The 24,496-nt window shown below is 43.6% G+C and overlaps 3 protein-coding genes across 4 annotated transcripts in view; 2 read left to right on the plus strand and 1 right to left on the minus strand.

Annotated features, from left to right (window-relative positions):
* The first annotated feature begins 679 nt into the window (after window positions 1-679).
* Window positions 680-13,312, plus strand: LOC135109911 (transforming growth factor-beta receptor-associated protein 1-like). 2 transcript variants are annotated; one of them, XM_064021796.1, is made up of 17 exons: window positions 680-986; window positions 3,944-3,996; window positions 4,483-4,579; window positions 4,840-5,025; window positions 5,433-5,666; window positions 5,815-5,975; window positions 6,408-6,546; window positions 6,807-7,001; window positions 7,200-7,388; window positions 7,645-7,799; window positions 8,267-8,377; window positions 9,180-9,369; window positions 9,510-9,725; window positions 9,938-10,101; window positions 10,689-10,851; window positions 11,091-11,203; window positions 11,455-13,312. In XM_064021796.1, exons 3-17 carry the CDS (start codon window positions 4,484-4,486, stop codon window positions 11,633-11,635), a joined length of 2,493 nt encoding a protein of 830 aa, XP_063877866.1. In that variant the 5' UTR covers window positions 680-986; window positions 3,944-3,996; window position 4,483; the 3' UTR covers window positions 11,636-13,312. The 2 variants fall into 2 exon arrangements, with proteins under 2 accessions (XP_063877866.1, XP_063877864.1); XM_064021794.1 differs by lacking the exon at window positions 680-986 and adding an exon at window positions 3,184-3,362.
* A 3,102-nt stretch (window positions 13,313-16,414) lies between these two features.
* Window positions 16,415-24,496, plus strand: part of LOC135109912 (SWI/SNF-related matrix-associated actin-dependent regulator of chromatin subfamily A-like protein 1) — a 25,917-nt gene continuing 17,835 nt past the window's right edge. The window contains 6 exon segments of the mRNA XM_064021797.1: window positions 16,415-16,626; window positions 17,082-17,675; window positions 17,942-18,070; window positions 18,298-18,413; window positions 20,719-20,796; window positions 20,798-20,826. Of these exon segments, the coding sequence (XP_063877867.1) occupies window positions 17,105-17,675; window positions 17,942-18,070; window positions 18,298-18,413; window positions 20,719-20,796; window positions 20,798-20,826 (923 nt within the window). The 5' untranslated portion in view covers window positions 16,415-16,626; window positions 17,082-17,104.
* The window catches only part of LOC135110008 (uncharacterized), a 7,456-nt gene continuing 5,518 nt past the window's right edge, over window positions 22,559-24,496 (minus strand). Inside the window, exons 3-7 of the mRNA XM_064021999.1 lie at window positions 23,930-24,193; window positions 23,358-23,557; window positions 23,213-23,268; window positions 22,974-23,052; window positions 22,559-22,707 (exon numbers count right to left, since the gene is read on the minus strand). Coding sequence (XP_063878069.1) covers window positions 22,559-22,707; window positions 22,974-23,052; window positions 23,213-23,268; window positions 23,358-23,557; window positions 23,930-24,193 — 748 coding nt within the window. The remainder of the gene's footprint in view (window positions 22,708-22,973; window positions 23,053-23,212; window positions 23,269-23,357; window positions 23,558-23,929; window positions 24,194-24,496) is intronic.

Genomic DNA, 24,496 nt, shown 5'->3' on the forward strand with positions numbered 1-24,496 from the left:
AAATACAGCAGAATTTAGGTTTTATACATACATACATACATACATACATATATATATATATATATATATATATATATATATATATATATATATATATATATATATATATATATATATATATATATATATACAGAGAGAGAGAGAGAGAGAGAGAGAGAGAGAGAGAGAGAGAGAGAGAGAGAGAGAGAGAGAGAGAGAGAGAGAGAGAGGTGTGTTTGTGTGTAATGAAAAAAACAGCAATGCCCTTAACAAACAAAACACTTTCCTAAATACATATAATTAATAATTGGAGAAAAACTACAGGACACTTCTTTAAGTTGTTTACTTACTATGTAGGAGATTACTGGTGTTGTTCTTCTATATATACATCCGGCACGTCGTCAGCAGCCCCGGCACTCTCTTCATTAGAGGGACATAGCACTCTTGATGTCATGAGAGGCGAATGAAAGGATGATTGAGGCGGTGAAAGAGTTTTTGGAGAGAATGTGGCGTGCCAGGTGTATGAATAATTAGGATAGAGGATGCTGTTGGTTTCTCTTTTTTTTTTTTTCCCCTTCTACAGGAGTTGCCGATCCAAAGGCCTGGCTCAGGAGTGATCCTGTGCCACCTCTACCATCAAGATCAAGATCAAGCTGCTGCCTGGCCTGGCAAGTTAAACAGTCAGTGTGTCACGTCCATGGGTGGTGTTATCATGTGTCTGTTTCAACTCCCAGCCTGACAGAATTTGTGTGTGTGTTTTTTGTGTGTGTGTGTGTGTAACTACCCCTACACAGTGGCTGCCAAGGCTTGCCCATGAGTTAAACCTTCTTTAGTTGGTAATGAGGAAGGCGTGGGCTCTAGCAGTGGACACCCGAAGGCAGCAGTGGGTGAAAACAAGCAAAATAAAGAAAAGTTTGGCTGTGAGAAGGTGCTAGACAGCCAGCCATAGTGACGAGGAGGCAGGAAGGTAGATCACAAGCACAACCAACATCACCACCACAGGGAAGGTAAGGTCAGGAAGTGTTAGAATAAATTTCGGTAACAACAACTTTTTAATGAATAAATTTAGGTAACTTAACGTAAGTTTTTAATGAATAACTGAACAATCCACGGTTTTAATTCATTTTAACGCATCTCACCTAACCTCCAGCACAATATATCCCTGTGTCAGCCTCGTCTCGTTGCTAAAAACCGTAAAATTTAACTTAATGAAAATGTAAACAACCTGGGTCGTCTCTATTTATCAGCCATTATTTATCTTATCTGTAAGTGTTTTAAACCAATACTGTCGCAAAGCGGAGCCACATGACCAAGCTTTAATATCCGCTCGTTAGATATACCTGCCATTACTTAGTTTAAGTTTGGTGAGGGTTTAAATGAGTGAGAAGGGTTGGTCGTCCCCTCCACTGGCCCCCCCCAACCGCCATCTTGGATAAGGCTCCCCAGCCCCCTCCGGTTCCAATATTATTTTTATGTATTTCCTAAGTATTTCATTTCGGCTTGTAGCTAAGATTTTATGGTTTGTAAAAATATTTCGTTGTTTTTTAAGTTATTTGAGCGCGTGTGTTGCGTGAAAAGTGGTGATTTTGGCGTTGTTTTTGTGTAAATAAGAGGGCCGTTTTCGGCGTATTTTTTACGGACCCAAAACTAGATTTTTTATTTCAGCCTGTACTAGGTTCTTATTGGTTTTAAAAAATAGTTGATGTTTTTTTAAGTGTGTTGCTGTCCCGCTCAGTGAAATGCGTGCACCGTACACTTGTTTTTATTCGTGTTCAACTTCCAATAATATTGAATTTTTTTTCGGTAGATTTTTTATTTGTGCTTGTAGCTCACTTTAAATGGTTTTAGAAAATAGTTCAGATTTTTTAAAGTGTTTTCCGTTATGTTTAAGCCAGAATGGGTGGACATTTGAACAATTTTAAATGGGGTGAAGGTTCGAACAGTTTCCAGATACTTCTTTTTAAATATCTTTAATACTACTGCGTTTTGAAATGTGTTGTTATTTGTGGCACTGGTTAAAATGTGTGGCAAGTCTGAATTTATAAAGCATTCCTGTCTAGCTGCGTTTTTCAGAGGGGTCATTTTCAAAATGAAATACGTACGTACGTAAATAACGGCCGCTGTGACGTCATCAACCCCCAGCCGTGACGTCACAAGCCCCCCCCAGCCGTGACGTTATCAGAGTGGTACCTTCCCTAACTCCCCTCCAGTCCCTCCCAGTAAATATTCAGTTTTTTTTCAAGGTATTTCAAGGTGTGTGTGTGTGTGTGTGTGTGTGTGTGTGTGTGTGTGTGTGTGTGTGTGTGTGTGTGTGTGTGTGTTGCCTTATCTTTCGTTGTACAGATGCTTATGCAGTGTGTGTATGTGTGTGTGTGTGTGTGTTGCCTTGCCTTTCGTTGTACAGATGCTTATGCAGTGTGTGTGTGTGTGTGTGTGTGTGTGTGTGTGTGTGTGTGTGTGTGTGTGTGTGTGTGTGTGTGTGTGTGTGTGTGTGTGTGTGTGTGTGTGTGTGTGTGTTGCCTTGTCTTTCGTTGTACATATGCTTATGCAGTGTGTGTGTGTGTGTGTTGCCAAATCGCTCTCGAAAAAAAAAAAAAAATACCAGGAATCCCGGGAGCAATTTTCAACAAGAGCAATTAAGCCAAAAATGAACTAATATATCAAATTCCATTGACTGAATGGAGTTTTATTGACAAATTATTAATGTTCCATTGCTATGGAATGTTTTATGTTGGGAAATGGAGCAAATAAGCGAGTACTATAACGAGTGATAATAGAGCACCAGAATGTGCTCCATGAACGAGTATAGTCAATGTACGTGTTGGTTGATGTGATGTTTAGAGTTTACTCCTGAGAATTTAATTTTCTTACATTTAGATCATAATCCATGTATAGCCTAAGCGAGGCAGTTTATCACTTCACTTGTTAAGGAAATAAAATGACATTGTTACTCAACATAAAAAGATTTAACCAGATTTTTTTTTCATATTTTGTTTCATAATGAGCTATGTATAGAAATAAATTTCCTTAAGCCCAATGGTGTTCTATTTATTGACCTTATAATCAAGTATGAGACAACGACGGATAATCAACATGAAACTGAAATAGTGAGAAACGCTTCACGTTTCTCTCGTCTTAAACTTTCTTGATCTGGAACGGTGCCGCTGCCTTCCTGACGTTGGGGAGGGGGAGGGGTGGGCGGAACATAAACAAAGTTACCGTATGGGGGGAAGCTTGCGGCCAACACCAGCGCCCTGTATTCACCCTTTACGAGGAAAAGGGAGACGATTGGCACTAAACTGTTATTACACGGACACTAGCACCTAATAATGGCACTAAAGGCTTTTGATTTAGTGTCTGTGTTAGGCAGAGTTGATTTAAAGGTGAGAAAATGATTCTGCTTTTAAATATTTCCAGGAGTGCATTTGGTGTTCAGTTTTGTAGGTTTTTTTTTTAGTGTTTTAGTTTCAGTTTATGTTGTAGTATTTGTTGGTTTAGTTACTGTGATAATTAATTGATATAAACACCCATTCTCATTTCATAGTTATCAAAATACCCGATTTTTTTTTCCATAATTTTTATGTGAGAGAATTATGGAAAAGATAAATTATGACAGCCCTGACCATTTCTAACACTACAAGACACCATGGCACAGCGCGGGTGTTACAAAGGCTGCAGTACATTTAGATTAGGTTATGTCATTATCCATCCTTCAGATTGACTATAACAATATATAATCTAAGTTTCTTGCTTCTGAGGTGTCACAATTGTTGCTTTCTGAGATACAGGGTGGTCAAAATGTTTACTGTCACCTGTGTTAGCTAATATCCACCATCATTGCTTATTTATCAAGGTACAGGGTGGTCAGGATTTAGTGGCTAATTCTGTGTTACGTAATATTGATCAGAGTCATTCTTCAGTGTTGCCGTGGTGACCAAAACAGCACTTTTCTCCTCCCCTTCAGATTGAGTGTCTGGAGGCAAGTGGCAGTGACCTGTACCTAGGCTCAGATGAAAGGTAAACAGCAGTATATATTCTACTCTGTTTACATGCATATATTTATCTTGATTTATTTATTTACCTATGCATTGTGTGATTTACTTATGATGTTTTTTATTTATTTGATTTGTTTAGTATTATTATATGTTTATTTTAACTTTTATTTATTTGTTTCCATTGTGGTTGTATTCATCTCACTTTTAAAGACAATACATATGCCCTATCAAATTTTTCAAAACAGAACCTTAATGAAACAAATTCTGCAGTTCACCATCACAACAGTTTTTACCTTTTAAGTTCACCATCATAACAGTTTTCACCCTCTGAGTTCACCATCACAAAAGTTTTTACCCTTTATGTTCACCATCATAACAGTTTTCACCCTTTAAGTCCACCATCACAACAGTTTTCATCATCCCAATAGTTTTTTTTATCCTCTTAGCTCACCATCACAACAGCTTTCATCGTCTCACCTTATCATCATTTTCCTGCTTGTTGGTGCAGCATGGTGGTTCACTACCTGGTGGAGGAGCGGACCAGCGAATCCACTGGGAAGATCATCTACTCCACCAACAGGATGAGTCAGAAAAACCTGGGAACAGTGAGTATGCTTATCAGAATTTTGCTCTTGAGTTTACTGGTGAATTTGACAGGGCTTTCTCTCCTTTGCCATCTCTTATTACCACCTTCAAGACTCCTCACCATAAACACTTACACTTCTCTAATTTGGCTGCTAACCTTTCATGTTTTCTTTAGGGACTAGTGCCTCGTTGGCCAGCACCTGCCTTGCATAAAAAGGGAAAAAACAGACGAGTTAACAACCTAGACAACCTAACCTAACACTAGTCTTACCCCAAACAGAAAAAGGCAGTGACGCAGCTGAAGACGGCCTCAGCACTCTGTCGCCTGATGGCCCTGAGTGATGGGAACCTCTACCTCCTGGACTCTGACATGCTTAACACTATCGGCTCGGGACCAAAGATTAAGAACGTGACAGTGTTTTGCGTCAATGAGAACCCAAACACTCTGGACCCCTTCACTGTGCAGGTGGGTGTGACCTTGCTTGTTGGGGGAATCTGCAGTGATATTTCTCTTATCTTTTCTTCTTTTTTTCTATGTTGGAGAGGTCTCTGGCTTTGGGTAACAAAAGCCTATGAGAAAACCCACTGAAGTTTTGTTTTTGTGTCTTTTGTGTTACGTTTTTGGTAAAGAGGTAGATTTGAAAGTATAGGAGTATCTGCTGTAGCTATTTCAAACCTAGGCTTTATGGTACTGCATAACACTGCTTTATTTGTCCTCAGAAAACCTGTGTGACATTACTGATATCCCAGGTGTGTGTGGAGGAGGAGGAGGTGCATACAGCTCTGCTCCCTAATGCTTTCTAATCCTCCACAGCTCTGTATACCACCACTTAATTACCCTGCAGCAAACACATAACCTTCTGAATACCCCAGCTGTGTGTGGGGAAGAGGAGGTGCATTCAGTTCTGCTCCCTGCATGAGGACCGCGTCTCCTTCCTGCGGGAACTCTCCACCCATGAGCCAGTCAATATAGCCATGGATGGAAACTACGTGTGTGTGGCCGGCCAGGGGCAATACTGTGTGTTCAACGTAGAGGCAGCAACGCGCCAGGACTTGTTTCCCTATGACATGGCGACTACTTACCCCCACGTCAAGAGGATAGCTAAGGTAAGGGTCAGGTTAGGTTAGGTGCCCAAGTCAGGAAGATAGATAAGGTGAGGGTTTTAGTGTCTTGGTTTGTTAGTTTGCTGGCTTGTTTTACTATTCTCTTCTAGTTCTCTTTTTCTTCCTCAAAATCTTGTAATATTCCCCGCAGGAGGAGTTTCTCTTGGCTGGCCCTGGTAACCTTGGCATGTTTGTGACGGCAGCAGGCATCTCAGAGCGCCCACCCATCCAGTGGTCGGAGGGCATCACTGCTCTGTCCTACTACCACCCTTACATCATCACTGTCACCAGCCAGTTCATCAGAGTGTACAGGTGAGGCAAGCTGGGTGGGTGGGTGGGCAGGGGGAGTTGGATGTTGACATCTTCACACACACACACACACACACACACACACACACACACACACACACACACACACACACACACACACACACACACACACACACACACACACACACACACACACAAAAAGGGGTTGGGGGTCATTAAAGGGAAATTCATAGGATAAATTTGCACTCATATTGACACCCAAAGAATCACATCAAAACGAAACAATTCTACAGGTATTGTTTTGATAAGAGTGTGTGGTGTTTGTGTGTATGATTGCCATCCTGGTATATAGATAGACAAGTAAAAGGAATAATAAATAAATAAATAAAAAAACAGTGAAGAAGCCAACCCAAAAAAGAAAGGTCAGTTTACAGATGACCCCATGCCATGACCATTTGTTTACCCTCCCGGCAGCTTGATAGACCAGCAGCACAAGCAGACCATCAACTTCTCAGGCGGAGAGCTGGTGGGGAACTTTGACGGGCAGCTGTACGTGGCAGCAAACTCCTGCGTGTCCTGCCTCATGCCCCAGCCCTGGACCATGCAGGTGGAGGTGAGACGAGGGGCCTTGAGGGACTGCATTCAGTACTCAGACTTATGGCACTGTTATTGGTATTCACATAAGATCTTCCATCCTTGTATTCTAGGCTCCGAGGAACTGTACAAGATTATCACTCGGACATTCATTATCTAAGCTTTCTATATATTCTAGGCTCTAAAGGGCTTGAAAAAACCACCACTTGCTCATTCAATACTCCAATTCACAACACTTATTCCTAGTCACATCTATAAACTTACTCCTGTGCATTCCAGGCCCTGATGGACAGCGAGAGGGTGGAGGAGGCTGTGGAGTTAGCAGAGCACAGCGGGGCGGTGGGCATGAGTCAGGAGCAGTACCAGCAGCTGTGCCGGACTCTGCTGCAGCGCGCTGGCTTCATCAAGCTGGCCCACGGGGTGTTTGACCAGGCACAGGAGTACTTCTTGAAGGGTGCGGTGGACGTGAGGGAGGTGAGTGTGTGTGTCTGTTGTGCAGTGGTGTGCAGGGTGAGTGTGTGGTTATCTTGTAGTATCCAGGGTTTGTATTTTGACTGTTCCACCATTAAGGCTGTTTTTTCAAAGGCCACAGAGTTGATTTGTCAGGTTAAGTTATCTCTAGTTATCAAATAAACTATTATTATTATTATAGCTCTGTACTCTCTCCCACAGGTGATCAGCTTATTTCCAGGGTTACTTCCGGCTGCTGTTGAGTTCACCCGTGTACAGCCACCAATGCACCATCTGGCAGACATCAGCCAGGCCATGCAGGGGGACCAGGCAAGGATCAAGGCAGCCAAGACGTTCCTGCTCTCCTTCCTGCTGCACCTCCGCTTCCAGGGACACCTCACTCACAGGATGGTACGTGACAGGAGAGGAGGGTTAGCATCAAGTCCTTGGGATCCTGATAATCTTGACTTCTCTTTTACTTCCCTGAGAGTAAATAACAAGCTAATCATGTTGCTTCCTGGGACATCTCAGTCATGGATCTAGTTTTATTTTTCTCATGCATACATAGATATATCAAGGCAACCAAGACAAGGCACACAACTTTCACACTCATGCTCATTCACACCACTCAACTATCATTGCTCCATTATGTTTGCTGTGACTGCAGGAGGTGGACACAGCAATCATCAAGCTGCAAGCAGAGGGTGACTCATCAGACTTGCTGCTCTTCCTGGACCACAGCGACATAGCGTGCAACCTGCCGGAGTGCACGCAGTGGCTGACCGACCACAAACAGTTCTCCGCCCTGGCTAAGCTGCACAGGCAAGACCACTACTCTAATACTTGTTTTATTGATTTATTCATGAGGGAGACAGCTTTTGTGTATGTATGTATGTATATATGTATGAATTCTATTTATTTTTTGTGAGAGGCTCTGGTCTAAGGCAACATAAAAGCATTAAAAATACCCACTGGCATTAAAAAGTTCTATTATCAAACCTACTAATATTGTGTTTCTGAGACTCCTAAGCTAGTAAGTTAATACATTTCCTTACCAAGACTGACAGATTAGACATGGAAGACTGAAGAGGATACAGTGAGTTTGTGGGACAAGTATATAGAGTGTGGGATGGCTATATAAAGTGAGGCTTCAAAATACTTCTCTAGCTAATTTTGAACTTGCTCTCTAACTCACCTTTAGGATCTGGCAAAATTAGGGTTTTCCCACCAGTTTTTGTTCCCCTTGCATAAAAATAATGATAATAATAATAATACGCCTTGGCTTGCAGAGTATTGGGTAACCTTGAGAAGTCCCTGGAGGTGCTGACCAAGCTTGTGAGGGAGGAGGTGACAGACAAACACTTCCAGGGCGTCAAGGATCTGGTGGACTGCCTTGTTCTGTGAGTTGATGGATCTCCTCAGCCTGTCCCACTTCTGTACAGGGTCACTGATTTGAATAAGTCTTCTCTGTGTGGCTATGTTGTATGTTTCTGCTTTGTCTGTCCCTTTCTGTCTTATATCCTCGTCTACTCTTTTTTATCTATTTATTTATTTAATTTTTTTTTTTTTTTTTTTTTTTTTTTTCTATACAGGGTTGCTAATTTGGATGAACCTTCCCTGTGTGGTTCTCTTGTATGTTTCTGCTTTGTCTGTCTTGCTCTGTCCTGCCTCCTCCTTCATGCTGTCAGTCAGTACACCTCTTTTGGTCTTCCTCTCTCTTCTTGTACTTCCATTTCCATTGTCATCTTTCCAGTGTGGTCCTCTGCCCCGGGTGTGAGATGTGAGAAATAGTGTGAGATGAGGTCAACAGCTTCTAACTTTAAAGTATGAGATGAAATACACAACTTAAAATGTCACTGTCTTAAAAACCGTATCAATTGAAGAGAAAGCCATTTACTGTCACGGTCTTTCTTTCAGTCTTCAGTGCAGAACATTACAAGCTTAAAATTAAAGTGTGAGAAGAGATAAGCAGCTTCAAACTTTATGTGCTTAGAAATTAAACACAGTATGGGAAAGTAAACCATGCACCATCACACCCTTTGGTCCTCAGCACAAAATATTACAATCTTAGAAAATAAACACAATGCTGAGAGACACCTGCATATGAACACACTCTCTGATCCTCACCACAATATTACAAACTTAAGAAATAAACACAGTAAGGGGAGACACCTACTTACTGCCACATTCTCCGGTCCTCAGTGCCACGGACACCAACGTGGTGTGGCGTTATGCAGACTTTGTGCTGGACCGAGACTCCAGCGAGGGTGTGCGTGTGTTCACCGAGACACAGGCCGCCCTGGACCCCTCCCGCGTGCTGCACACCCTCCAGAGGTACCCAGAAGCACGGCTTGGCTTCCTCCACCACCTCATTGACACAAAGAAACTGCAGGTGAGACAGCAAGACCAGATAATCATGAGACTATTCCTAAGAGTGTGAATGAACCAAAATCCAACAACTTTCCCACAATTGACAGTGATTTCTTACACAATATGAAGACTAAGACACTAATAAACACATTTACCCTGCAGGACGAGAAATACCACACTGAGCTGGTCCTTCATTACGTGGATGAGGCGGTGAGGCTGATGGATGCTGGAGACGCCGCCCAGAGAGACCAGCTGAACGAGACGAGAGCCAAGCTGCAGGACCTCCTCAACTCTTCCAGCCACTACCAGGCCCACCCGGTCCTGGCACGCCTCCAGGGAACCAACCTACATGTGGAGACAGCAGCGGTGTTTGGCAGGGTGGGTGTTTGTTTCAAGGTTTGGTATGACTGTTATTTTAGGGCCCTGATGTGGTTATGGATGTCTTTTCAGTCTTGATATTAGTGTTTTTGTTTAGGCCCCTTCATATGAGTGTAGACATCTATTTTAGACACTTATTTGCTGTAGCTGTCTGAGTCCTCACCTTGGGCATCTGTGGATCAACTAACAAAGCTGTATCTTCTGTGCTTCAGCTGGGGGAACATGAGAAGGCACTGTCTATGTTGGTGCACCAGCTGAAGGACTTCAGTGCGGCAGAGCAGTACTGTATTGCCCAGAGCAGAGTGGCGACCAGCAGCAGTGCCAAGTCAAACATATTTCTCAAGCTGTTAAAGATATACCTCCGTCCTCCTCCTGGGTAAGAGTGGAGTGACTGAGTGGTTGAGTGTTTACAGAAAGGAAGGAGACTGAGAGGAAAAGGAGAAAGTGATAAATGGAAGGTTATGACAAGATCCAGGGAAATATAAGAGGAAATGGAAAGCAAGAACAGACTGAGAGGAGGAGGAAGTAATAAATGGAAGGATATGACAAGATGCAGGGAAAAAAAGGAGAGTAAATGGGAAAGATGGGAAGATCACTTTTCCCCTTACAAAAAAACAAAAAAAAATCTTAAATGAACTTATCTTACAACTTATAACCTAGCTTTCCTCCCTTACCAAAAAATGATCACTTGCACCAGCCTTACATTACAATTCATAACCTAACCTACATTAACTTACAGCTCTCAGTCTAACCTAACTTTCCTCCTTACAGAAAAAAACTCTCATTCACTTCTAGATCAGAATGTATCACTCCTTACCTAACCTAACCTAACCTAACCTAACCTAACCTACATTAACTTACAGCTCTTAGTCTAACCTAACTTTCCTCCTTACAGAAAAAAACTCTCATTCACTTCTAGATCAGAATGTATCACTCCTTACCTAACCTAACCTAACCAAACAGCTGCAGTGAGGACGACATAGAGTTGGTGCCAGCAATAGAGCTGCTGTCTGTACATGCCGAGGAGCTGGACGTATCTTCTGTGCTGGCCCTGCTGCCCCCCACCTGGTCCCTCGCTATCATCCACCACTACCTCCGTGCTGCCCTCAGGAACTCCCTCCACCAGGTAGAGACTCCACACAAGAGAGAGAAAGAGAGAGACAGAGAATTTCCATCAGGTATAGACAGACACAAGAGAGGGAGAGAGACTCATATGGTATTGTATTTGTGATTTATCTTAAGTGGCCTTTCCCCTCCTATTTCTTATGCTGTTTTCTTCCTATCTACCTGGCACACAGAATAGAGAGATTATGAAGAGAGATAACGCTATCAAGACTGAATTCATGCCTCACCTTTTCCCTGCAGAGTCGCATTAAGAGGATCCAGCAAACCCTTCTACGCAGTGAGAATCTCCAGCAGAAATTCGTGCTGTACAAACTCTCAAAGGACATGGGCCCCATTCCTCTCGCTGCCAATCGGTAAGCCAGCGGACGCTCCTTCGATCATGTCAGTTTTGCTTGTTTCATGTTGCATTGGGAGTAAATGGTTAGTTTGCTTAGTGGTGTGGGAGGAGTAAAGCATAAAATGGAGTACTGTAAAGTTGCCCTTTTTTTTTTTTTTTTTTTTTACTATGCTTGGCCTGAATTTGTCTCTGTTTTGTTTTTTTATTGCTATGCTTAGTCTGAGTCTCTTGCTTACACTCCCATCACCAACTCCTGCGTCCCCTCAGGGTGTGCTGTGTGTGCAACCGAGGATTCACCAGCTGCTCCTTCACCATCTACCCTAACGGCGTGATGGCTCATCCCTCCTGCGCGCCAAACCCCAGCGTGTGTCCCCTCACTGGCACCGTCTTCCAGGCAGCCCACAACAGCCCCACCTCACCCGCCCCTGCCCATCAGTACAGGTTGTGATGTGTTGTGTAGCCCAGACACAAAGACACTCCTGTATTCTTCCTTTAGGTACTAATGTGGTCTCATTTCATCTTTTCACTGTTATTTGCTACTGGTGGCTCTAACCTGGTAGAAGTGCAGCCAAGACACTCATCTGGACACTCACCTGGACACTCAGTTTTCTCTTTCTTTAGGCCTCTTTGTGGTAAAACTTAAAGCTGGTATAAGAAATGCATGGCAAAAAAATAAACAGAAAACTGGTGAACTATTTTGACAGCATAGAAAAGTGTTAATCCTCAGGTGAAAACACTTGCAAACACACACACACACACACACACACACACACACACTTTTGCAGCATTTTCATCCATCAGGCTTATAGCAGTTTGGAGTTTTCTCACTAGTACATCTTTCGTTAATTACCGACCACGGTGATACTTCTTTGCTACTCTTTCACAGCTATCAGGTACATGTTCCCTCTTGTGTACCAAATAACTGTGTAATTTGATTTATATTACACCAAGAATATAATTACTGATGCAGTATTAATTTCACATAGTGCAGTACGAGTTAATTTGATTTTGAGGCTGCTAGTCAAATCAGTATGACATGATTATGAAGTACAAGAGCCCAGGAACTAAATTAAATTTTCAATTAGTTTTACTTTGATGCAATGATGACCTTATTAATTGGTTGATCTCTTGGTGAGTCACACAGGGTGGCAGACCACCGATACAGGTACTACTGAACTGTGAAGTGTGTTTTAATATGCATATGTGATTTGTATTTATTTATTTTTTCTTAAAACATTATTCATTGGAGACAAATCTTGCTTTTTTTTATAATGTCATACCACAAATGTTTGAGGATAGATTATATTGAGATTCAGTTATTATGCAGTAGTTATCAAGGAAAGCTTATATGTATATATAGATTTATGTGTATAATTAAACATTGTTTTGAGTAATATATTCATGGTATCTCTGTGAGGAATTAATGGAAAGCCATAATTAACACTTGAAAGCAAGAGATGCATCCAATACGGGAGCAGCTGTGGACACTGGAAGAAGTGAGGAGGACCAAAGTTGTCTTGAAATTTGAATTCCATAATGAAAAATAGATGGTTGTGTGCCAATATCTCGCCATTGGAATTATAATGGCATGCAGACATTGGTCTGCAAGTCTGATACAAGCCCATGACTGTCTCTGGGAGCAGGACGGACAGGGGATTTATTACAGCCCAATGCTTGAGGTGGGTTTTGCAAGTATCCTGCCAGTGTTTGATTCCCAGGACATCCAGCACTGGCCCAATACATTTCCAATACCTCCATCTTAGCTGGGAGAGACAGAGTGGCTACTGTTACCATTTGTTGATGTTATGATAGACTAAAGAGAGAGTTAATAAAGAAAGGGAATATGAAACAGATGAAGGAAATATACAGAAATGCATAGATAGATGGTGTATACAAGTATGTATGGTTGAATATGTGGAGATATGCATGTTATTGTACACTGCTCATCCTTATTTATATTAGCTACAATTTCTTTTCTTCGCATTTTGTTTAATTTTCATATTTTCTTTGTTACTGTTAGGTTTTTTTTTTTCTTTATCTTGTTATTGCTGTTCATTCTTGTTGTTTTCCACAAACACGTCTGATTCACCACAATGGAATAATCAAATAAAGATGACCAGAATTATCGTACATTTAAATTGACGTATATCCTTTGTAAGAGTGTCAGGGAAAGTGAAGAAATTTACGTCATATAGAAGTGTAGGGATTTTGTAAAGGGGTGACTTGTTCAATATATTTTGACTTGTGGGGGCACATCATTCCCCCACGGGTGATATACGCTGCCACCGCGGTCCACGTGGCCGTGCTGGCCTGTGTGCAACTCCTCACATACGAGCTGCCTCCCGCCCCCGGCAGGAAGAGTCAGCCGCCGGTGTCAGACAACCCCAGCACCTTGATACCACACCTGTACAAGAGTTTGATGGAAAAGTACAGGACGCAGAACAGCAAGGGTCCCACTATCCCCATTGTGTATAGGCCATAGGCCTGTCAGCCCCCATGGTGGTGGTGGTGCTGGTGGTGGTGCTGGTGGCTGGGGATGGGCTGAGTGGGGCTGTCCTGCTGCTGTTGCTGGTGGCTGCTGCTTCACTCCTGCTGCAAGCACTGTGGAAGTTGAAAACATGCCATAACCTGAGTAAGTATTTGTTCTGCTCCAGGTTCAGTTTTAGCTTATTTATCCCTGAGGAAACATACATCTTGTGGTTAATACCTTCATCTCTATATAACATAGTTGTCTTTACTTTTAGATTGCTTGTTGTAATAGAAGTAAGTCCATTTTTTTATGTCTGTCTAATCTGTTGTTGTGAATCTGATAATTTCCTTAAATTTATCTATGTGCAATAAAGTTGTGTTGGCTTACCAATCACTGGGATGACTCATGACTGCCTGCCTTCTACAGAGGAGCTGGCAAGGCCTGGGTGGCTGGCAGCGTGCCTATGGTTCACTCTCAGCATTCACGGCTTCTACTTGACAGGCCATCAGCTGACCTTCCCAGCCCTCCGCTGGTCTGCTGCCTTTATGGGGGTGGAGGGAGCACAGAGTGTTGGGAACTGGGCCCCAGCACTCCTGGTGGGCCTCAACTCCTATTCCTACCTCCTGCTTGGCTTGGCTCTCCCGCTGGTGGTGGTGGTGCCTTTCGCCCTCAGTGTTGTCTTTCCAAGTCTTCAAGGCAGCCGGTGAGCAAATCTTCATTGTCACATCTTGCTTTCATCATCTGTGCTAACTTCTCATTGTGTTCACTTACTAATGTGTGTTGCACCAACAGTCTGGAAGGTGACGAGATAAGCTGGGGAGAATTCCTGCTGGTGGAGGAACCTGATGTGCTGAGGGAGTCCCTGATGTCCACAGCTCTCTCATACATCTTCCTTCAGGCAGCCAAGGTAAGCTCACTCACTCAGCCTTGAACCAGTACATGAATACTAATGTATTTATATACATACCAGGCTGGCAGTCACACACAGGGTGGTCCAGGCAAGGCACCACACATTCACACTCCTATCCTTGTTAGCCCATGGTGGGAAGAGTGTTCTGTGAGCAGACAACAAACACTAATACTTCAGCTTATGACTGAGAATAGATGAGTCAGGAGGAGCCAGTTAACCATGCAGTGCTTCCTTCCCAGGTGTTCTGCACGTCACTAGCAGCATTTGTCCTGTGCAGACACCTCATGCTGTGGAAGATATTTGCCCCTCACTTTATCTTTGAGGCGGTGGGCTTCATCGTGACCCTACTGAGTGTCTTTGCTGGCCTAGGGTTCATTCTCAGGGTGCAGGCAGCACTGGCTTCCTGAGGTGAGCAACTTGTGAAGGCTGCCTAGCGAGAAATACCAGGAAATACAAGATAAAGGAGGCTCTTGGTGTATACTGGTGTTTGATAGTACAAGATTTGATGTCTGGCAAGAAGAGATTTGTTGCTATTGTTTCAGGAAGGATAGTAAGAAAGAAAACTATTTATTTGTGAAGGAATGGTAGAGTAATTCAAGACACATAGTATTAGTAGGACAAATGAGTATTTCCCACTCAAGATGCATCAAAATTTATGATAATAGTAGTTAATGTTCCTCATCAAAAGTTTGCCTTAATTTTTACAGCACATCATTATTTTTTACGGTCTACTTATTGTCTGTGTGTATCTGAAGTGTGTGACAGTTTTGTACTTTTATAATTTGCCATATATGTACTATGTGACTTATTTTGTCGAGTGCTAAACGAGAAAGTGCAATTGAATGAGTAGTTGTGGTTGGTCTTTGTAGACGCCGTCACGTCTATAAGGGATCAGGATGACAATTACTCGCTTTAATGTGGTTAACCTGTAGTGACAATTAATTTGACATCAGCATGAGTATTGAAATACAAGAAAACGTCCGCATGCACGTAAGGCACATAAGCATCATAAAGTCCCCTTGTTAACAAACTGCTGCATTCATGGCCTTATCATCACTTTTGGGTGATTACCATACTCAGACAAATCTCTTAGGCATCATGCTATAGCTTGTCACTGATATAAAGGTGAAAGCGCCTTCACAGCAGTCCGAGGAGAATTAAAACGGGGATTGTGGAGCTTCTCAAGACAGCACCTGCTCAGCCAGATCATATTTCACCTCGTATCCCGGTTTCTGAACGCCTAAGAAAGACCACACCTGCCGTAGACCAGCTCATAAGACGTGAGATTGTCAAGCATCCCTGGATCAAGGGCTCTGAATTCAAACAAGGGACACATGTAATTTGGAAAGCATGTTCTCTCTTCATATTAGCCCATCTCCATACGGGGTCACTGTTTTTGATGAACCGCTTCCAGTTTCCTGTCACCTGCCCCTGCTCCTTTCCCTCTCATGTCATCTCGTATGCAATCTTTCCATCTGATCTTGGGTCTTCCTCTCCTTGGAAAGCACGTGATGTCTTAGCGCTGGAATTCGTTTGTTCCAATATCTCCTTCCAGCCAACGTATGGGTGATCCAAGGCGAAATTTCGTGACTTTTCCTCTCCAGTCATCTTTTCAATCATCCTGATAGTCAAAGCAAGAAGTGGCAGGCTAAATAGAAAGGCATGCTGTTTAGTGAATGTGGGAAGGGGTTTATTTATTTATTTTTTACGATTATTTACTTAACTATATATCTCCTTATTTATTTATTTATTTATTTATCAGTTTTATTTATTCATCTATAAGATATCTTGAGAGAGAGAGAGAGAGAGAGAGAGAGAGAGAGAGAGAGTGGGGGGAGGAGGGAGGGAGAGGGTCACGTGACCAAAACAAACCTTAGTATGGCGGGAGGAAGGATCAGCTGTGTCGTGTATTTCACCAGATAATTCTTCCCATGCCCACTCCCTCCACATGTACACGCACTCCACTCTGTGTAAAGCTGTCAATGGTCTACCTGCGAGTAATTACGTCCTTAATAAGGGCTGGTGTGCTTTAGGAGGCGAGAAGTGAGTGGGAGTGAAGGTCATGAAAAATTAGTTTTTTTTTATATAATTTTTACGGCTTGTTTTGTCATGACAGGATTTTTTTTGATGTTTAGATTTGTATGTTTGTTGTAGGTTGAAATATTATACAACTGCCACGTGCATTACTAAGTCACCTACATTCCAACGCGCACATAGTAGTAGTAGTAGTAGTAGCAGTAGTAGTAGTAGCAGCAGCAGCATCAGTAGTAGTAGTATTAGTAGTAGTAGTTACTTCCGGTACCCACATTATTTTAACAGCCACGTACACTATTCAGACAACTACTTAGACTATTCTAGCTACCACTATTATATATTTGTAGGCTGTACTGTATTCACGGTTACATGAAGTCAAATGTATTATATTTCAGCTATACAATAGCAAAAACATATAACATTAATGAGTATGGAACTATTAACACCCATTTCCCTCACCTCACCGCTTGCACCCAACAGGTAGACACGTGTGGTGGGGCACCATGAATCAGTTCAGCGAGAGTCAGCGGCAGAGAGCTGAGCAGAACCGGCTGAAGGCACTGGAGATCAGGAAACAGAAACTGGCAGCCCTGGGAACCTCTGGGACCCCACCATGCACTCCAGGACCTCCAAAATCCACAGCAACATCACTAAACTTCATTCCATCCCCTCCTAACCCCACATCTAGGACCTCATCCACTTCAGCGGTCCCACAAGGAGGTGTAGGAGCCACAAAATTTTACACTTCATCCAGCTTGTCAGGAGGCAATCACTCAACATTAGGAAGTTCAAAGACACAGCCTACCACACACCCTGGTGACTTGGGAGTGTCTGGGCCGCCTGCCAAGAACCCAAGAATTGAAGTGCCAAAATCCACCTCCACTCTTCCTCCTGGTGTACTGAAGAAGATAGAGGAGAACAAGAGGAAAGCACAGGAGAGACAGGAGGCTCTCAGAAGGGCCAGAGAGCAAGGCAGCAATGTTCCGCAAGTGTTCACTGCTCCGAAAGGCATCACTCAGCCCACCAGTAAACCGTCTTCCAGTACCAGTGATGCCAAGAATGTAAATCCAGTTGGTAAGAAGGGAAAGTCAAGCTGTAGTTTAGTGTCCTGTTTTTTGTAGCAGTGGATGAAGGTTGGAAGTCCAGTTGGTGTTGTTTAAAAGTGTGTCACTTCAAGGATAATGATATAAAAATATAAAAAAACAGTATATTGAGATAAAAAACAGTATTATCATTTGGAAGTATTTTATTTTAAGGATAAGGAAGATTAGGAGATACAGAGACAGTCAAGAGATCCACTGATATATACATGTTGCTGAAAATTCTTTCTTTCCCCGCAGCATCGAAATTCACCACACATGTCACCGTCAGCTTCGTGTTATCCTCCATCAACACCTTCCGTGCCAGCACCACCATGTACCACGCCGCCACCATCCAGGTCTTCAAAACTATGACTTCCAGGAGCTATGGTGCGTCAACCTGTGTTTTCTCACCACTGCTATACTCTCACTTGTCAGATCTACACTGCACTAAGCTTCATGAACTTCTAACTTAACCTAACCTAACCTAACTTAACCTAACCTAACCATTGAAATATTACAGAGATAAAGATATTTTTTCACCACAATCCACTCACTTATCAATCTTCAAAGCACTAATATTAGAACACTAATCTCTTGTCTTCTCTTCATCACAGATTACAACAAAAAATTATGGACCTTCCAGATTAGCGAGCACAGGAAGTTGGTGGCAGCACTGAGGCCTCTGCATCCTGAAGTGGAGGTGCAGCCCTTGCCTCAGTTTGTCCTGACGGTGAGTGTTCCTTGCCCTGCTCCTACGGCCTTGTGTTTATGGATATGTCTTGTATGAGTTATTGTGTTTATGTTTATGCAATGGGTGTCACAGGCCGCGTTGCATAATATTTCAAGGATGTCTCTCTAACTGGTGAACTTGGATATTTAGGCCACTGTAGAGGAAACTGGAGATGCATATTCCATTATCCTACAGTCCATCTTCATGCCGCCAACTAAAGATGAGTGAAAAAAACTATTCATATATTAAAAAACACTTCTCGATGTATTTAGATGATGTTACGTGTTTTCTTCATGAGTATTAAGTTTATGTGAAGTGCCCAGAACCAGAGTGACATAAGTGACCAAGGGATTGAAGTTATTTTTATTGCATTGTCTCTCCCAACCTTCCCTGCTGTGATGGGAGAGAGTAAGTGGGATTAAAACAGGCTATTTTTAACTCTCTCTCTCTCTCTCTCTCTCTCTCTCTCTCTCTCTCTCTCTCTCTCTCTCTCTCTCCCTCTCTCTCTCTCTCTCCTCTCTCTCTCATCTCTCTCTCTCTCTCTCTCTCTCTCTCTCTCTCTCTCTCTCTCTCTCTCTCTCTAACCCTTCTTTCCTCACTTAAATTATATGTACCAATCTTTCCTCCTCCTCCTCCTCCTCCTCCTCCTCCTCCTCCTCCTCCTCCTCCTCCTCCTCCCTCCTCCCTCCTCCTCCTCCTTGGCCTTGGAGCTGAGCACTGTGGGACTCTATCATTAGGTTTGTTGATTACAAGTATTAGTGAACCCAGCTTCTGTTTACCTCAACACTCACTGGGGCTTGGGGTCGATTTTTTGGGGTTTGTGGTTCTCTCTCTCTCTCTCTCTCTCTCTCTCTCTCTCTCTCTCTCTCTCTCTCTCTCTCTCTCTCTCTCTCTCTCTCTCTCTCTCTCTCGGTAGTTATAGATACGGTGTTTGTTTTTGCATTTTCTTTATTTTTTTCGTGGATTTGTTATCTGAATGCATGCTCTCTCTCTCTCTCTCTCTCTCTCTCTCTCTCTCTCTCTCTCTCTCTCTCTCTCTCTCTCTCTCTCTCCTCTCTCTCTCTCTCTCTCTCTCTCTCTCTCTCTCTCTCTCTCTCTCTCTCTCTCTCTCTCTCTCTCTCTCTCATGATAACTGCTTTCGATCACGTCAAACTAATTCATGTCTTAAATGTGTGTGTGTGTGTGTGTGTGTGTGTGTGTGTTTAGAAGTACTACAGCGCATCGACCCACACACACACACACACACACACTAAGAGGTCGTGTGTGTGTGTGTGTGTGTGTGTTCTCGCGTTTTTGTTCAGCATATTTAAACCAACAGGAACAATTTAACACGAATATATGCACTGTGTTTCTTTGTTTCCTGTGCATAGTTTAGTCGATCGCCATTTAGCAACGGGGCTGAGAGAGAGAGAGAGAGAGAGAGAGAGAGAGAGAGAGAGAGAGAGAGAGAGAGAGAGAGAGAGGACGGGAGTTAGATGAATGAATTGATAGATAGATAGATAAATAAATAAATGAAGCGAGGGACAGAGATAGTTTAAAGATAGGATAGAAAGAAGAAAAGATTGATGAATGAATAAATAGAGAATAGGAAGATAGACAGATAGAGGAAGCGAAGAGAAATTGGTTGGTCAGTCAGTCCGTCAGTCAGTCAGTCAGTCAGTCAGTCAGTCAGTCAGTTTTTTGCGTATATTGACAGCCAGGGAGGAGGTCGATAAAGGGGACCGGGTTTAAGAGTAAAGGGAGGGCACGGGAGACGAAGTTATTCAGAAGAGGAATGAATAAGTAAATAACGTGTATGGGATGTGTGTGTGTGTGTGTGTTTAGCAAGGCTTGCGTGTGGTAATCAATAAATAGAGTTTGTGCGTATCTTATTTTGTTTTGATTTTTTCTTCGTTTCTCCTATTTTTTTTTTCTTAATTTGATTTGTCGACATGTTAGTCAGTCTGTTCTGTCTTTCTTTCTTTTTTCTTTCTTTCATTCCATTCGTTTTTGTTTTCCCTCTATTCATTTCTGCCTTTCTTTTCCTTTATTCACTTCTGCCTTTCTTTTCTCTCATTCATTAACTTATTCATTTATCCATTCCGTTCATCTTTTCTTCCTTCTCATCCTCCCTCCCTCCCTCAGACTCGCCCACCCCTTCCCTGTCCTCTCTCTACCTCCCTCCCCCGTGTCTCCTCCCATCTCCCGTCCCCTCTTTACCTCCCTCCCCCGTCCCCTCTCTCTCTCTCTCCAACTCTCTCCAACTCCCTCCACCTACCCACCTACATGCCACCCTGTAACCTTACCTCATCTTGACCCTCTGCAGGCTGTGGAGGCTGCTGCGAAGAAAGTACCAGCTGATTACATTGATCTCTTTGGGTTGGACTCGAGGCTGCTGGACGCCCCTTATGCCCTTCCAGACGGAGGGTGTCAAGTAAGTGATGGTCTGTCTTTGTTTTCCGCTGTTTCTCCTTCTGCTACTCCGTCAGCCTGTAAAGTTTCTCGTGTTTGTGTTTTGTTGAGTCATTTCTTTTTTTACCTCGTGATGGCAATGACCTCGTGTGTGTGTGTGTGTGTGTGTGTGTGTGTGTGTGTGTGTGTGTGTGTGTAAAAGATGTCCACGTGTGTACGTTTTAATGGCTGCTATTCACGCGGCCAGAGAGAGAGAGAGAGAGAGAGAGAGAGAGAGAGAGAGAGAGAGAGAGAGAGAGAGAGAGAGAGAGAGAGAGAGAGAGAGAGAGACAACAAATGTGAAGTAGTAATATATTCATCTCATACACAATAACTGACGTATATAAGAACATTTGGAGGTGAGTTGCAATATTATCAATACATGAATGTTGGCGATGTTCTTCAGAAGATTAGAAGTACGAGTGACAATAAACGAACCGAATCTTCTAAACATTTCCAGGTTATAGTGGAAGGTATCAGAAGCCTCAAGGTGTTTTTTTTTTTTTTTTATGATTGTGGTAATAGTTTAATAGGAATTGCGTATTTTTAATGTAAATAAGCACCCTTGAGAAGCCGACTGGTGATCGTGATGACAGATTCTGAAACTATATTTTGAAACACGTACATCGCATCTCCACTACTTTCAAAAGGCTCTAGTTGAAGTGACACGGGTTTTTAATTGTGTTTTTGCCCTTCTAGTGACAGATTAACAAGTTTCCTATGTTATTAATAGGAGAAACGCTCTTGAGAACCTGGTTAATAATTTTTTATGGCCTTTGAAAACAGTGATGGTGAAATTACACGGATTTTTAAGGGTGTTTTTGCCGTTTTAGTGACAAATTAACAAGTTTCCTATGTTATGAACAGGAGAAACACTCTTGAGAACCCGGCTGGTCATCTCTGTGGCCTCTGAAAATAGTCGTAGTGAGGATAGTGGGAATAGAGAGGCCGGTGTTTCAAAATACGAGCTTAAATGTTTTGCTGGGGTCGCCGCTCGGGAGTTTGCTGAGGTGACGAGTGTGGGACGCCTGGCACAGGAATTGAATTGATATAGATCGGCTGAAGAGAGAGAGAGAGAGAGAAAAAAAAAGTGCTAAAATAAATATACAAATGAATAGAAAAAAAAATGATAATAAAACAGCGAAACTTTTTTAATTCTGAACCGTATACGTATCCATTTCTTCTTTTCTTAACTCCCCTTCTCATCCTTCTCCTTCCCTATTCCCTGAGGTGCGGGAAGGGGGGGAGTGGGGGAGTATTGACGGGGGTGAGCGAGTGGGCGGTGCGGGGTGTTGTATCACGCCCTTGGGACCCACACGGCGATAAGAGACGATGATAAAGCTGCCGGTGGGATCAGGAGGGGGTTAGCGAATACTTATATATCTTCCTTTCCTTCTATCCCTCCTCCTTCCCCTTCCGTAGCCTCCTTCAATCCTTCCTTGGCATCCTTCACTCCTTCCTTAGCCTCCTTCGCTCCCTTTCTTAGTTCCCTTCACCTCCTGTATCCTTCATCTCCTCCTGACCTCCTCCACCCCTCAGTTTTTCCACCGCCCCCTCCTAAGTCTCCACCTGTTCTCCTTCACTTGCTTAGCCTCTTCCACCTCCTTCACCCCTCCTTCACCCCCTTCGCTAGAGCAATTATGAGATACGTATCTTTGTAATAAATTATACGAGACACCGGCGTGATACTGATAGGAGACCTTGAGATTCCGTGTCTAGGGCTCAGAGGGGAAGTGTAGCCCCTGTCGGCCCTTCAGGAGGCGTGCTGGGGCGTTGACCTTCACAGGGAGGGTCTGTGGTGCGGTGGGAGCCTGATGGATGTAAGAAGTGTAGAGGAGAGGAGAGGATTTGTCTGACGGAGGCGCTGACGAAGGAGGAGCGAAGGAGAGTTACTGGAGGTGTTGGCGATGGAGCAAGTTGAGTGATTTTCTGAAGGAGGTGTTGCCGGAGAAGTACTGAATCATAATTTGAGGGGGGTGGGGAAGAATGAAGAATTGAGGGAAAAAATAAAAACTAAAACCTGACGAGGGCGATGAAGGAGGAGAAACTAAAGAAAAACTATCCAGAAGACGCTGACGGAGGTGAAACTAAAAAGAATAAGTTTTTTGGCGATAATGCATAAGAAACCACAGAACCACAGCTTGACGGAGGCGATGACGAAGAAGAAACTAGAGAACCACACTCCGAAGAAGGCGCTGACGGAGGGGAACTAGAAATAATCACAGTATTAGTACGGCGGAACTGGAGAAAGCTCAGAATCACAACTTGACGGAGGCGGTGACGGAGGCGGTGACGGAGGCAGTGACGGAGGCTAGGAATCAAGAGGTTCAAGTCTGCTGGTTCGGGCGGAGGAGGACGCAGTAGCCAACGCAGAAGTCCTTCCTGATCTTGCACTCTCTGGAGCTGCGGGAGGAGAGCCATGGATCTGCGGGAGTTTAATAGACGAGGCAATAGAGGCCGCATCAGAACCTCCATCAGAATGCCCTGTTCCTAATCCACTAGGGGACTCCACACCTCCACCTTCTCCACCTCCTCCACCTTCCACTTCTCCGTTATGTTCCTCCTCCGCGCGGTGGTTCCCGAAGAGGTTGTTTAAGTGAGAGTCGTTCTTCTGGGGTCTGCGTTGCCTTCTGCGTCTAGCCTCCTCGTGCTTGCTGTAGTGAGAGTCAGTGTGCAGCGCGTTTGGCCTCTGGTGTTCCCAGTTGAGGCGGTCCCTGTGTGTTGGTGGCCAGATTAGTTGGGGAAGGTCTGGTGAGGTGAAGTTTATTGGGGGAGAAGGTTTGGTGAGGTCAGGGAAGGGGAGGTGATGTTAGATTAGGTGACGGGAGGTGAGATGAGGTCAGGTTTGGTCGTGGGGTGAGAGGGGTAGGTACACACACACACACACACACACACACACACACACACACACACACACACACACACACACACACACACACACACACACACACACACACACACACACACACATCCGAAATACGCTAAAATTTATCCATCTCTTCCTTCCTGTCTTTCCCTACTACTACTACTACTACTACTACTACTACTACTACTACTACTACTACTACTACTACCACTGTCCTCACCTGTAGCGGCGTGGCTCAGGTAGAGGCGAGGCTTGTGGCAGTGACGTCTTCCTTCGTCGATGCAAAACCCGCTGGAAGGGCACGAAATTAGCCTTGTCCACATTAGCTGCGCCTCGCACTTCTGCAACCTCCCCCGCAGCATCTCCATTCCTTCTGAAGTTAGCTCGCTTCTCCGGTAGGCTGCCGCTCCTCTCCTTACGCCGGTGGAGAGTCAGACGCCCTAAACTGCTGGTCACGTTGTCCTCTGGTGGTCGTTTGTGTGTGCTGGCGAGGCAGGGGATCAGGAATAGAACATAGGGACTGCTGCAGCTTTGGTAATATTCTGAGTTAGCCGCGTCACACCTCCGCTACTTTTCAAAGGGTCTAGTTGAAGTGACACGGGTTTTCAGGGATGTTTTTCTTTGCGGTTCTAGGACAGATTAACGAGATTTCGATACTAGTAAAAGGGGAAACAGCCTTGAAAAGTGGTTATTCATCTCTGTGGCCTTTGAAAATAGTCGTGGAGAGAGAGAGAGAGAGAGAGAGAGAGAGAGAGAGAGAGAGAGAGAGAGAGAGAGAGAGAGAGAG

This window comes from Scylla paramamosain, chromosome 19 (assembly GCF_035594125.1).
Source record: "Scylla paramamosain isolate STU-SP2022 chromosome 19, ASM3559412v1, whole genome shotgun sequence".
Lineage (NCBI taxonomy): Eukaryota > Metazoa > Arthropoda > Malacostraca > Decapoda > Portunidae > Scylla > Scylla paramamosain.